General features: G+C 39.7%; 1 protein-coding gene across 2 annotated transcripts in view; it reads right to left on the bottom strand.

Moving 5' to 3' along the window:
* sptb (spectrin, beta, erythrocytic) overlaps window positions 1–14,677 on the bottom strand; it is a 46,971-nt gene that overhangs the window by 20,242 nt on the left and 12,052 nt on the right. For both annotated transcript variants that reach the window (XM_065966553.1, XM_029275909.2), the window contains 13 exons: window positions 9,937–10,088; window positions 9,649–9,822; window positions 7,530–7,627; window positions 5,808–5,888; window positions 5,554–5,669; window positions 5,315–5,427; window positions 5,039–5,226; window positions 4,379–4,496; window positions 3,281–3,439; window positions 2,605–2,907; window positions 2,368–2,518; window positions 577–1,447; window positions 240–377 (listed from right to left, as the gene is read on the bottom strand). In XM_065966553.1, the coding sequence (XP_065822625.1) occupies window positions 240–377; window positions 577–1,447; window positions 2,368–2,518; window positions 2,605–2,907; window positions 3,281–3,439; window positions 4,379–4,496; window positions 5,039–5,226; window positions 5,315–5,427; window positions 5,554–5,669; window positions 5,808–5,888; window positions 7,530–7,627; window positions 9,649–9,822; window positions 9,937–10,088 (2,662 nt within the window). The remainder of the gene's footprint in view (window positions 1–239; window positions 378–576; window positions 1,448–2,367; window positions 2,519–2,604; window positions 2,908–3,280; window positions 3,440–4,378; window positions 4,497–5,038; window positions 5,227–5,314; window positions 5,428–5,553; window positions 5,670–5,807; window positions 5,889–7,529; window positions 7,628–9,648; window positions 9,823–9,936; window positions 10,089–14,677) is intronic.

The raw sequence follows: 14,677 nt of genomic DNA, 5'->3' as shown, positions 1-14,677 counted from the left end.
ATAATTGGAAGTTCAACCAACTGAACATTTACTCCATTTTTTCCAAATTTCCATAATTCCAATTATAGACCTGTTAAATACCAAACTTTTGAAATGCCTGAGTGAAAACAGAGAAAAAATTGGCTTCTTTTTTAACTGTTATTTCAGGTGTAACCCTGAATTATCGATCAGAAAAGTGGGACAAATAAACAGGACATTGTGCGACACCTGCACTGAATAAATTAGGACACTTAAAGCACCTTTTATTCAGTCGTGTCTGACATTCTTTGACCTCCTTGGTGCGAGGGTGTCTGCTGTCCTCCAGCTGTTTGACGGCTTTGTTGACATCATCCACTCTTGACTGAACATTTGCCATATCTTGAGCGAGTATACTCAACCTAAAAACAAGAAAAGTTGGTGTTAGTCTTTATGGAACAATGTAAATAATAAGTAACAAATAGGAACTATTTCTTTGGCTTTTCAACATTGCTTCTGTCGAACAACTTTTTCCAAGTATTTAAGACAAGGTGTTGTAAATCTAGGCGAAGTTGCAAAGATAATTCTGCAGCGCATAATCACATATTTGGTTCTGTGTACCTATTCTGTACTACTTCCAGGTCCTCCAGCTTCTCAGGCACATCCAAACCCACCAACCACGTCTCCTTCTGGCCCATCCAGAGCTCACAGGCGTCCGTCTCACTGAAAATGGTGTACAGAGCCATGGTGTCCTCCAGCTTCTTCTGTCTCAGATCAGCCAGAGACATGAGCTCCATGTACAGGTCTTTAATGTCTTTCAGGCGTCTCTGGATGTCAGGGGTGTTCTGTAGCTCTTCTGGCAGAGCGTTGGCCTGTTTTGATAAAGCATCGATCGTGGCTCCGTTCTTGATTGTCTCATTTTTCAGATTTTTGTGCTTCTTCAGTTGCCGCTGGGTGGTGTACTCATCATGGCCTACGTCGTCGCTGCTCATCTGCCTCTTAGCATCGAGCAGCCACGCCTTAAGTTCATCAGCATCTCCCTGAAACTGGAAGAACCTCTGTGTGTCCTGGAGGTTCTGTTTTCTAAACGCAGCCAGCTCCTCCAGCTGCTGCCACTGCCTCCTGGTGTCATTCATGCGCTCTTGAACCTTCGGGGAGCCAAAGTGCTTGGCATTGATCATCTTTTCTCCCTCAGCTAGGACCTGCTCTAAGTTGGCGCGGCGGGCCCCGAGCTCGTCCTCGAAGGCGCTGTGTTTGCTCTGGAGCACCAGCACGCTCGTCAGGTCCTTGCCATAATCCAGAGAGGAGAAAATGTGCTCCTTCTCTCTGATCCAGCTCTCCAGCTCAGCCGCCTCCCACAGGAAGTACCAGAAGCAGCGGGACTGCTCCAGTCGAGCTCTTCGCTGCGCTGCCAGGGCACAAAGCTCCTGGTAGCACAAGTCAAGATGCTGGACCCTGTCGCGGATCACCTGAGGGTCACATGGCTTGTAGGCTAGGGGGGAAATGAAGCACAATACATATGTTATCTATGATTAGTCTTTTCTCTTTTTACTTATTGCTCTATAGGGTTCAGGCTTGTTGTTGTCTATGCTAATTTAAACTGTGTAAATGGAAAGATGAGAAATTATAGAAGACCTGACACATTCAAAAACTTTCATTTTTAACTTTAACAAGAAACTGTTGAAACACTGGCCAAACTATCTGACATGTATTTATCTACAAAACTATGAAATCATGGGGAAAACAAACTTCACACAGATTAAAAATCTTAAAATATTTATGCAATGCTTTATGTACTTCATCCACTTGTTCAAAATAAAAGAAAACCCTAATTTTACTTCACTTAGTGCACTATGAGAGCAGATGTAAACATCTAAGTATCAATAGTTTTTACAAATTGTCAATTATTCTACCCAAATTGGGTTAATAAATAATGTTCATCAGCCTTTTCAGCAATCCACAATCAAATTCACAATTTGGTTTTCGGGTTGAGCATTTTCATTCCAGGTTCAATACAATGAAGCCAGCTAAACTTCATAAACAAAGTGGTGTCAATCTTTTTTTGTTTTCATTGCAGGACTTCATGGCCTTCAATGAACTGAAATAGATGGAAAGTGTTCAGAGTATATTGTACAAAAAATGATCACCTGAAGAAGACCTCTGGTCAAAACGTAGTGATCATTAAAACCCTTTTTTGCAGCATATCTTCTTTCTCAGTTTTGCTATTTTTGCACTGCCCTGCACCTACGTGATGTGACACCTCTGATTGTATTTGGACAGTTATCCACACTGCTCAAAATGTAATGTGGTTTCATATCTGGCTCTTGTCAAGGTTCGTAGCCTACATCCATTTATTGTAATCAATCTAAATAATACAAAAGAGCAAGGGGCATGACAAGCCACTGCACTTACTATCTCCATTGGCAAACTTGAGAGCAGCTGCACTGGCGTTCTGAACTCTCTCTGCCTGCAGAGCGATGTCGTTCTCTAACAGAGCGTGTTTCTGTAACAGATCTTCCACTTCCAGCAAGTGTTTGCCAAAGTCAGGAGACATGAGCCGAGCCTGAAAAGAGACATGGCAACATATGATCAGTCAAGTGTCATATACTGTGTGTTAACAGCTTATTAATACTGCTTCCTGTGATGTACCTTCATGTCATCCATCCAGCTGATAATGTACAACATCTCCTGGAAGATCCTCTGCAGGGTCAGGTTTTTATCCAGTCGCCCCCTACGGGCCTTCAGCAGCTCCTGCAAGTAATCCCACAGGCGCAGGACGTTGTCTTTCCTCACGTCGATACGTTTGGCGTCGTGGTATCGCTCAGACTCCAACTCCTTTGAGATGTCCACCAAGGCCTGAACACGTTCCTCGTACGCCGCAATGTCCGTCTCAATGGCGTCGTGCTTCTTCTTTGCTGCTTCCACGGCTGGAAGGTCGTAACCAAAGTTATCCTGAGGACAAAGATAAGCACAAGACAGGATACTTTTACTCTTTATAGTAATCCTGGCTTTGAACGTAAAAGCTCCTACAAGGGGTTTTTACCTGGGTTAAAAGAAAATCTAAAATAAATACTAATGCCTCTACAGACCAACAGCATACAGATTGATTATTTATATATTATTCATGTTAGTAAATCATTCTCGATGCCTGGTACTGCTGCTACAGGGTCAGTGATGGATAAAGCAATTTCAAGCACACAGACCAGACTGCCTTTGTTTACTTTTTCGGCTGAATGATAGACTGTGAGTAATACGTTTAACAGTTGAAAGACAGCAGATCAATGATTTTGGGAGTCTCTGATGTGTTTTTTTTGTTTTTTTTTACCTGAGCCACGAGTCTCTGGTTCTCCAGGAGCCACGTCTCTCTCATGGCGGCCTTCCTGTCGAATCTTCTCGCCATCTGCTCAAGCTTCTCCTGTCTGATCAGCTCGTCCCTCAAGACGCGCTCCCGCTCGTGCTCCGCCCTCTCCAGACGCTCCCATGCCTGCACAGAGACGAGGAGGTGGATCGTAAAGGGATTGCAGGGTTTTGCTGGTTGCAGTTGTGATATTTGTGAAAAAATAATAACTTTAGAGAGCCCAAAGTACATTCTTCAAAAAAGAATTGTAACAACTAATGGTTAAAATCTCTCATAAAAAATGTCTATAGTGGTGTGAAAGAATAAGAGCTTCACATATAAAAGATAGAGCGTACTTGGTGAATGACCTGAATGGTAACAGGATTATCAAATGTGTTGCAGATTCATCTTTGATCAATGTCCCAGTTAAATAATCAATATGTTGTTTCAGTTACAGAAAGGGACATATGACAGAAATCCACTTGTGATGTGTTGTGCTGTTATGTTCTTTCTTCTGAGACACAGATTTATATTTTAAGTGCTGTCACACCTTTATGTCCCTCAAGAGAAGGCTTTTATTGTACAGCTCACTGAATGCAACGACATCATTACCGGTATAATTCAATTCATTTTTATTTTGATCGTGTCTTCGGGACTGTGCTCGGCTACATGAATGAATTTTGTAAATCTAATTGAGCTGAACGCCGGAGCTTCACACCAGATGTTTGCATGCTGGTCAAAAGGAAAAATCAAACAGAAGACAAACATTTCCGTATAAAACCAGAGCTGCATTGATCAGGAATCAGTTACTTGGTTAATTATAATATTAAAGCAAAGATGCTAAACTTTCTCCTGTTATAGCTTCTAGGAAGTTTTGTGTCATTATCTGATAATATCTTCTTTCATTTCTTTCTTTAATTGTTACTTTATTACTGTAATCTCCCAAAATAGTTATCTGAAGGCCTTATCTTAGAATTTGCATTTGGCTTTTTATGTATCTTTTTAAGTCATTAAACAGAAAAAACTTATTGAGTATTTGGTCTAAAGATGAACAAAATAAGGAAAATACTTGATTCTTGTTCTCACCCTGTTGATATCTGCGACCAAGGCTCCCTCTTTGGGCGTGTAGACCCTCTGGTTGTTTGCCCTCATTCGACTCTGGATGGTGAACAGCAGCACCTCCAGGTTTCCCTTCTCCTGGAACCTGAAAGAAGACGGATGTAAGTCACTGAAAATAGTGCAGGGAAGCGGTCCTGCAGTTATGACCCCCCCCAGAGCATAAACTTTATCACGCAAGTTTACTGGATTAAGAATATCCCATGTTACCCTCCAACATATAATTTGTCTTCTTTGTTACACCCTCACTAAGGTTTAAACCACATCCAACCTCCAGGTACACAAACCAAAAGTCCAGTTGGTATTTTAGTCCATTTGATTGTCTGTTTTTCTTCTTTTCACACAAAACATCAGTGCAATGTATTTACAATCCAATTTAAAAAAAAAAAAACTTCCTTAATATTACTTTATATTCTCTACATTTAAAAATCAATATGGTCAAAAAATCTATATAAATGCCTTCAAGTAAGATTAAAAAAGAGAGTCCAATTCCTCCAACGGTGCTATGAAAATTGATCATGTATTACATTTGCTGCAACCCTGATATTTCATGAAAGTTTCTTAAAACAAATCATTTTAAAGTTGAGTCTGAGTGTGATGCAATAAGAAGGTGTCTTTGCTTCCACTCACTTGGGCGGCTTCTCTACGGTGCGGTAGGTGTTGAAGGCCTGAAGCTGCTGCTGAACTCCACTCAGAGAGTTTGCCAGTTTCCGATTGTTCAGCACGATGATGGTCTGCTCGATCCACGTCAGCAGGTCTGACGCCAGCGTCTCGTACTTATCGATCATCTTCTCCGTCTCAATGGCCTGATCCAGAACCTAAAGAGGAAGTTCAAAGACAATTAGGTAAGAAGGTTGAATAAGACTTAACAGAAGTTTACTTGCATTAAATGAGTTTTCATCTCACTTTTCCAACTCTTTTGCCCTCCACAGCGAGCTGCTTCATCTTTGAGAAGTAGTGGTAAAATGCAACGACGTATGTGATGATTGACTTCTCATCTGGGTTCTCTGTGAAGACATCTGTAAAAAAAAAAAAACCAGCAGACAAGTCAGTCACTGTATCACAAAATACATCAGTAGTCAAGTTGTTTCTTTCCACCAGACTGAAAAACATTTTGTTTTCAATTAACAGCCTCCCTCAGTTACCTTCAGGGTCTAACAGTTTGGTCACATCAAGCTTCTGCTCTGCTACGTTAAAGGCATTCTGAAGGTTGTGTGTTGGGTTGGACTTTCTCAGAGTACTGTAATCCACCAAGTCTGGCCTGAAAGAGAAAGATGGAGAGAAGAGAGCGTGAGATAAATGGAGGAGAATGAGGAGGAGAGACACTTAGCAGTGATTTTCCTTTGTGTTTACATTTCAAAGCTGCTGAGATCGGAGTTGTGCGTTTATCTCTACTTACCTGTGCTTGTGTATGAGAGCATTGAAGGCCATGCCATCTTTCCAGCTGGTGGTGAAGTTTGTGATGTTCACATTGGGATACCTGCAGAACAGTTACCAAAAGATGTCATTTATTGAATACAAGGGACATCACTCAGAGGCTCCTGTTTTAAACCAGCGTCTCAGATCTTTTCAGCACTGCAACATGTGTAGTTATTAATCAAATCTATTTTCTGTAGTTCCAGGTCTGAGCAGATGATGAGCATTTTTAAATTGATAACACTTGGCGATTGGTTCAAAACTTCATAGTATGTGGGGCACCGGGTGGCCTAGCGGTTATGTCACATGCTCCATGTACAGAGGCTATAGTACTCATTGCTGTGGCTTCGGGTTCTAATCCAACCTCGGCCCTTTTCTGCATGTTGCCCCCTACTCTCTTCTCCTAACATTTCATGTCTCTCTTAAGCTGTCCTATCAAATAAAAAAGGCAAAAATAGCCCAAAAAATACCACAAAATTATTTGAAGAATCTTGAAAGAAGTAGGAAATTTAGAGGCACAAAAAAACTGAATACATGGGTATGCTAGCAAACCTCAACACTTTTTAAAAAAAAACTTTAACCTTCAGAAAATGTTCATCATTGTGGGAAGAAGACAAGTGAGACAAGTAAATACCATTATTATGCGAATACTCTAAACATGAGGCTACATGCAGCACGTTAACAGGGGCAAACTGCTAACCTGGCTCAGTCAGGAAACTAAACTTGCCCACCAGCACCTCTAGGGCTCACTGGTTGGAGACCCTGACATTTTGGGATTCATGATTCATTCAGTTTTTGCTGTACTTTCAATGAGCTAAATTTGAATATGAACACCTCTCTCATATCAGTACGGTTAACTTCGCTCGAGCCAGTTAGCCAAAGTAGCAAAGAGCAACACAGGAATTCTCCAAGGTATAAAAATCAGATAAGCAGCAGACCTAAAATACTTGTATACTTAGTTTATTTTTAATACAAATGAAACAAATAAGAGCTGCTTCTAGATGTATTTTGTTAGCTTTAGACTAAGCTGGCCTAGTTAGGTACTATGAAGACTAAGTCGAGCTATTTTTTTGTGAGAATTGTAACTTAATATCCAGCATACAGACATTAAGAGTGGTATTTATCTCTTCATTTAGAACTTGGCAACCAAGGCAACAAGTTTAAGTCCCTAATAAAGCATTTCTTAGAGAAAAATATTATTTTGCACTCATACAGATCTGTAGCCTAAAAGAAAACAACACAGATATTTTGTTAAAGATAGAAAATACCTAAACTGTGGTTTTCATATTCTGCAAACTTTGCTGTACAATTAATTAAATACTCCTTGTCTGAAAATCAAAACAAACAGTTCTTTACTTTCCACACACACTGTGGCCCTTTTCATTAAATAACATTGTAAAAATGAAAACACTAAGTCTTGTAATTGTGACTATTTTAATTGGAAGCTTGACCATAAAAACTGAATAATAAAAAGAGTGAAGTATATTATTTATAGAGCAGGATACTAAAAGATGCTCAATATGATTTGAAGCATTAAGTATACCAGGTCAATTTAAATATTCAAAGTAGTTCTTAAAAAGAGAATTATTACAGACAATAGAGACAAAAAAAATATACACTTTTAATCACTGGTGATTTACAGCAGCTAATTCCAGAGCATATTAGCAGCAGACTGGTGAGGAGAAGGGTCACACATCCCACTTACCCTGCAGTTTTCATCTGACACCACAGAAGAAGAGCGTCCTTGGCTGAGCGTGTCTCCTTCTGGTCTGCCTGGCCCGTTTCCACAATAATGTCCTGGATCTGATGCAGAACAACAAGCACAGCTGGATGGTAAATAATGAATCTTAACTAATTACTGCCTGGTTTGCAATCAAAGAAGAATCATTTACAACAGACAGGAAAGAACATGGTAGTAACATGTAGCTAATTGGGAACATTTTGACAAAGTGGCACAAATAACCCTTTGAAATACATAATTCACTAGAGCTCACTGAAATACTAGATGTGTCTTATTGTGCGAAACAAAAATAATCGCAAGTGGTTCATCATCAATAGTATTAGCCGTCGAGATTCTCATAAATCTTAACCAAGGGAGGAATTGATAGAAGCAGGGGGGAAATTATTGAGGTTCTTTTTTTCCCACAGTGTGGGCCAGTAATTAGAGCAAGGATGTGATCTGAGAGACAGGTCCTGAGAGACAGCTAAATTTAGCAAGCTTTGGTTCTCCTTGGTTCCTGCAGACTGAAAAGATACAGACAGGATCACGTTTACTCATTTCTTTTCAGTTTCTTCTTCTTCTTTTAAAAAAAAAAAAGAAAATCTGAATAATGCAGGAGGCCATATTGTTTGAACTTCGGCGTCTAAAAATAACAGTGTTGCTGTCAAATTAAAAATAAATATATGTCCCCTCCAAGAAGATAAAAGAGTCAAACAGACATGTTCTGATGTTTTTGGATGTGCTTCTAACAGCAGATAATAACGGCTGGAACCTGAAGGCATCATGTTTGAGGAAAAAAGAAACAAGGAGAAACATCCCACGGCTGGATGTTGAAATTGTATTTGTACTTCACGCGTATACGCCCAATTCAGACGCTTCTCTTTACAGTCACACACCTGTCTAGCAAACACATAAGCCTGTGTATTTTGGCTGCATGTATATGTTAATAAATATGAGTCATAATATGCTCTGGATATATTCATAAAATAGTCCATTCAACATACATATACCGTATATATGATAGTGACTGCACATGTCATAGCTGTATTCAAACCTTGGTCAGAAAGCGGAACTGTTATTTTAATTTTGAGATATAAGAATCTAAAAGAGTGCTCAACAAGATCTGCAGGATAAAGAATAGACACATTTCCTCCTTATAAACAAAATGTATGAAGCTGAAATGTTTCAAACCCTGCACTTTTTTTTTACTCCTGTCACCCTTCCTGATACAAAAACAGATTTTGGCACTCAAAGCATCATCACTGAATTTCAATATGCAATTAAACTTTGCAAATGCCAGTCTGTATTGACTCTTGATGCTTTGACTAAACTTCGAACTGTTTATGAATAGTGCATTAGGATTTCATTACCCTTACACTCACCAGTATCAGATGTAGACTGAAAACTGCTCAGAGTATTGGACAACAGAAAATCACATAATATAAACTCTATATGCAATCAATGCAATATATTGGATTCAGTATTAGAATATATTTATGTCACGTACTGAATCAGACTGAATCTAAACTGGTGAATAATTACTTCATTACCAAAAGTTAAGGTCAGGTACTCTTTCAAATATCTCCACTGTTCAGTTCTACACTTTATACTAACTTATTAATTTCTTCTTGTTGATATTTCTCTTTATTTGCCTATATTTCCTACTGCTGTGTATAAAGTAAGAGCCATTGTAATGTCTTAACTTTCCCCCAGGCTGGCAAATATATCTTTTAAAATGATTTAAAAATCAAATATTTAACCTCATGAAAGCCCAAAGAGTGGCCCCATGTAATACACATAAAATGTAATGACTACAGTCAAAGTATTGCATTGTGAATTATAAAACTTGCACTGATTTATTTATCATTTTGTATTCTTCATTTCAAATAGTTTTTTATTTATATAGTTTGATTGTACTGCTGTAACACGTGAAACTCCTTTATAGATCAACAAAATGAATCCTATTGCATTCATACAGACATAGGGGAAGAAATGTTCCCCTCTGTGTGTTTATAATATTGACAGTTCATGGTTCAAAACATCAGACTCATTTTAATACAACGTCTTCAGACTTTGATGATGAGTTCAGTGTAGAAAAGTTTACCTGGAAGCGAAGGATGATGGTCCAGATGAGGCCGAGGATGAGGCGATGGTTGCCGTCGACGATATCGTGGGAGCCCATGTTCTCCAGGTGGACCCTCTGCTCTTTGAGGAACTGCAGTGCCTTGTCCACATTCTCCAAACAGTGGATACGCATTCGACCCTTGGTGGGTTTTGGCTAAAGGCAGAAATGAAACGGAAAATATGGAGAGAGGGAGAATCATAAATGCAAGACGACAAAGAGGAAGAGAAAAACATTCAAAATGGAAGTCATGACGAGGTAGCTTCTCACCAGTCGTTCACCGGACAGCACCTCCAGCAGTTTGATGAGCATGCGTCCGTCTCGCAGGTCCAGGTAGAGGTCAGAGATGCGGCAGCCGACCCGGGACAGGATGGAGTTGACCCATTTAGTGAAGGTCTTCTTCTGAACCGCCTCACGCTCATCTGATGGAAGCACAAAGGAAAGAAAGAACATGAGCTCCTTGAGCGATTAATTAACCTCACATCTACAGAACAGTACTGCTGAAGCCTCTTTATGACCTACAAAAAGACGACTGCCTGTATCATAACGGTTATTTTAATGTCTTTTACTGCTGCCACCAGGTCGGCGTCAGATGAGGTTGATGACAGCGCACGGACCTGAACAGCCTTTGTTTACATTTCTGCAGAAAAATAATATTCAAGGTGGGTGATACGTTTGACATTTAAAGAAGGCAGAAGGAATTTGTTTGTCAGAAAATACCACTTGAGCATAAACAGAGCAGGATCAGCAAAGAGAGAAAATGTTCTGCTTTGTCCATTAGGGGTCGCCAAAATCAACACAAACATGAATCATCACAGTAGCTTTAATCCTCAGTGCAGTTCATCTGTGCAAGTGAGCACAAAAAAACACGCAATCCAAAATGATTCTTTGGCTCCACTGATTTAATTCAAAACATCTTAAAACAGTGGTGTGATGGGCGGCTCTCTCACTCCTGTCTGAAGCTTCCTGCAGCAGCAGATCCCCTCTAAGAGTCCTTGATATTATAACACCACACCACAGCACACGACACAACACAAAACACTGACAGAAGTCCTTAAAGGAAACATGAGAGCAAATTTGTATCTTTCTAAGGAAGAAATATCGTGTTTTTTTGATTAATAAACTTATTCTGAACAATAGAGAAACACACAGTTTGATTCTGAGGTAGTGTGGGATCATGGAGTTGTTGTCTTGATTTATAAACAGCCAAATTTTTCAATAAAAGTTCTCCAGTGTGACCCAGACATAAATCAAGTTATATCCTTTATAACTTTCTTATGTAACATCCATTTTTCCCCCTGTCAGAAACAATGAATGACATGTAGTATTGTACAAAGATTTTTCTGAATTTGAGCATTGTTCATAAATCATAAACATAACTCATAACAGAAATGTTTTCTACACTTTCAAACTTCTTCATCTTTACTTAAATGTTTCCCTTGATAAGCTACTATAAGTAAAAACACACGTCAGGGGTAGGATTTGGTTGTCAGATATTCTTATCAGGGGCAAAAACAATTGGGACCGTCCTACTTTGTACCGAGCCATGAGAGTTCTTTAAAAGAAACTCTAACTTCAAAAAGGAACTCTGGCCGAGGGCATCCATGTCCATAACTAAAACTTCAATGAGTCAAAGACATGGTCGACCTCGTCTGTGCTGCCCTGCCGGCGGAGGACGGCCTCACTCTGACACTTTGTCAGAGTGGTGTCAAGTGGGGTTACATTCAAATGAAGCAGAGTTAAAAGATCTGCACCAATCAAATGACGACACATTAACCTTCGCCCAGACGGTGGTGCTTTGTTGGTCTGTTTGTCAGAAAGTTTAAGGGAAAAATCTGGCCCAAGTGTTGCATGGACCCAGGAAGAACCCATTTAATTTAAGATTGGATCAGATTCTAAAACAAACACTTCAACCAACCTGTGGTAACGCTATTTTATACTGAATAAAACTCAAAAATAAAATAAAATAAATAACCTTTTATTTTTATAATTTCAGTCTTAGCATTTCACATGTGTTTATATTTATCTGATAAGTATCATGGGTTATACACAAATATATGTGCAAGCATTTTAAACATTCAAGAGTTTCAAGAGTTAGGTCAAATATATCCACACATGCATTAGGCTGCACTTGGAGACTTGCATGTCAGAGATGACTGGACTATTGACCTTAGTAGAGGTCAGTGCTGTTAGTGCACGTTCAGCTGCTTATATTGTAAACAAAACAGTCTGATAACCTAAAAAAGAACTCTAGATGTTAAAATTCGGATATTTCTTGAAACTTAGCAGGTTTTTTGGTCAGTCATTGAAGCAGATGTCATTATTGGTCCTTCATGCTTTGGTTCTTAAAAAACAGTTTAACATGATTACAAATATTACTCATGAATTTTCATAGAAAAGCTTGCAGCAAACACCTTCACAAAACTGAACTCCAAAGAAAGAAGCGTAACTTCAAGCATCCACGCCTCCTCATCCTCCTCCCAGCAGAGCAGTCAGAGAGGTGGTGCTGCACATTAACAACACATGAAGCCAGAAAAGTAAACACAGGCAAGGTCTCTCTGCATATCCAAGTGGAGGCGTACAGTATTTATGCTCAAAATTCCCAGGCTGCAATTTTGCCAGAAAACTCAGGAATTACTGTCTGAGAAATGCAGAGAGTCAGACTTGGAGAGGGGGGATTTTTTTGTTTTTTTTATTTTTTCGGAGGGAGAGCTCTGCCCACATGGTGACACATCTTGCTGGGCTCACACGCTCACACCTAAAATCACATCTCAATGCGCCGCAGATGTGCCTCCCACTCAGCAGCAAAAATAAAACTAATTTTGATGTGACCATATGTCAGCATGACCCAATGTTCTATACTTTGAACAGAAACAGGGGGGGGGGGGTATGAGTGGGTGTATGTTTGTGAATGCATCTGTATTGAGTATGAATATATTATAGTCAAAATCTACCTGAACAATAATTCTGACCATGAAAGGCACTGAGCAGGACATGTTACAGTCAAATCAAACTGTCAGTAATTCATTGTGTTTTCACAGTTCTGCAGAACAGGTCTGCACAATATGACTAAAATATGCAATGTGCGATAACTTTGGTTAATATTGCCGTAACAGTTTTTATGTATTTCTGCTGTTCTTCATGTTTTACATGATAAATGTCCCTTCTGAATCCAAAATAATTTCAAAAAGCAACTGAACCAACTAATCTGACGGTAGATGATAGCTTGCTTGGGGCGCCGGTGGAATAGTGGTTAGTGCGCCTGCCCCATGTACTGAGGCTGTAGTCCTGCAAGTAGGCAGCAAGGCTTCAAATCCGACCTGTGGCTCCTTTCCCGCATGTCGCTCCCCACTTTCTCTCTCACTGTTTCCAACTATGTCCACTGTCCTATCTATAAAATAAATGCACAATAAGTCTAAACTAAATATTTAAAAAAGAAGATAGATTGCTTGAACTTAATATACATCAAAATAATGTAAAAGTATGGACATTGTACCAAAGCTTCCATTGCAATAGATCAAATGTTTGCATGCTGAGCGAAAAATAATTGCTTGATAACTTTAAAAGTGTTTCCTGTTTATTGCAATAATTCAAACTTCTTGTGTTTCCTGTTAATACTCACGTCAGAATAATGGTGACATTGGGACTTAATTGCACAGCCCTACAGCTGGAGTTATCTGAAATGAATTGTAGCAGCTGCCAACTGCAAGTTTGTTTAACTTGTAAGCCTAAATATGCACCAACAGCAGGTGTTTTTTCCTTATTGATTCACCTCTCACAACAAATGAGACCATTTTAAAGACTTTTACTTTCAATTTAAAAACCTAGGACACAGTAAGAAAACATTTCGGGGTCTGGTGATGGGCATTTCCTAACAATTTTTAGAGACTTTGTTAAAACAGACACGATTTCATCATGAAAGTTATTTTGTATGAAATTATAGTTTTGAGTGAAACACTCAGTCCAGGTTTTTTTAGAGTAACGCTGAGCAAGGATGAAAGACGGATGATGCAAGTTTACTTTAGTACCAAGAACGCACCCTCAACTCCCAGCAGCAACACACACTCAGACATCTTGTATATTCACACACGAAACACACACAAGCACACACACACACACGCACACACACACACACAGCTCTCTAAAGTTTATCAGGTCAGCCTCTGGTGATGAGACATTTTCCCTCTCAGCTGTCCCATCCTAAGACAAGTGACTTCCCCTTTGGTCTGCCGGTTACAGTTTTTTCCTGTTTATTCCTGAACCCAAATATGACTGCAAACTATGAGTGCAAAGGACTGCATCGTTAATGACTTCTGCAATAAAAGATTTAGACCCCGAGGCTGTCGAGAACAAGCAAAGAACAGCTGAAGAGAAGGGAACAGAGAAAGAAGAGGGCTGGTCGAAGAGAAAGGCGGATAGTGAAAAGATGTTCAAGATAGTGGATTAAAGGTTGACAATAAAACAGAGTGAGATACAGGAGGAGGCAGAGCGACAGGCGCAAAGTTAAAGCAAAGGAGACGAGGGTGAGATGTAGTCTCAGAGAGGCAGCAGGCGTTCAGCTTTAATCTACAGAGACCAGGAAAAGAGAACAAGAAACATTACCTACATTTTCTCCCCTGCTGCAAACAATGACCCAGTAAGCACCGAAAGAAAAACTCTACCTCCACTCTCAGCATCATCAAAGAGAATACATCAGGTTATTGTATGTAAAACATGTGGTGCAGAGTTCAGTAAATAAATCATGCTTCGCTGTGCTCCCCTCAGCAGAACAACGACACGCTACACTCCGCTCCATCGACATAGATAACCCCGCCATGGAAAAGTCATGGCAATTAAAACATGCAAATATCTCAAAGCTCTGAAGCCGTGTCACGATTGGTTAAGCACAGACTGTCACATCATAACAAAATAAGAAAAAAAAAACATCAACGAGACGGCTCAATGTGCAAAAAAAAAACCCAACACAGCTATTTGGGGAGCTGCCAGTAGAGAGGCAACAAGAGGACAATAA

This window comes from Labrus bergylta, chromosome 18 (genome assembly GCF_963930695.1).
Source record: "Labrus bergylta chromosome 18, fLabBer1.1, whole genome shotgun sequence".
Classification (NCBI taxonomy): domain Eukaryota; kingdom Metazoa; phylum Chordata; class Actinopteri; order Labriformes; family Labridae; genus Labrus; species Labrus bergylta.
This window is presented reverse-complemented; position numbering and strand designations above follow the sequence as displayed.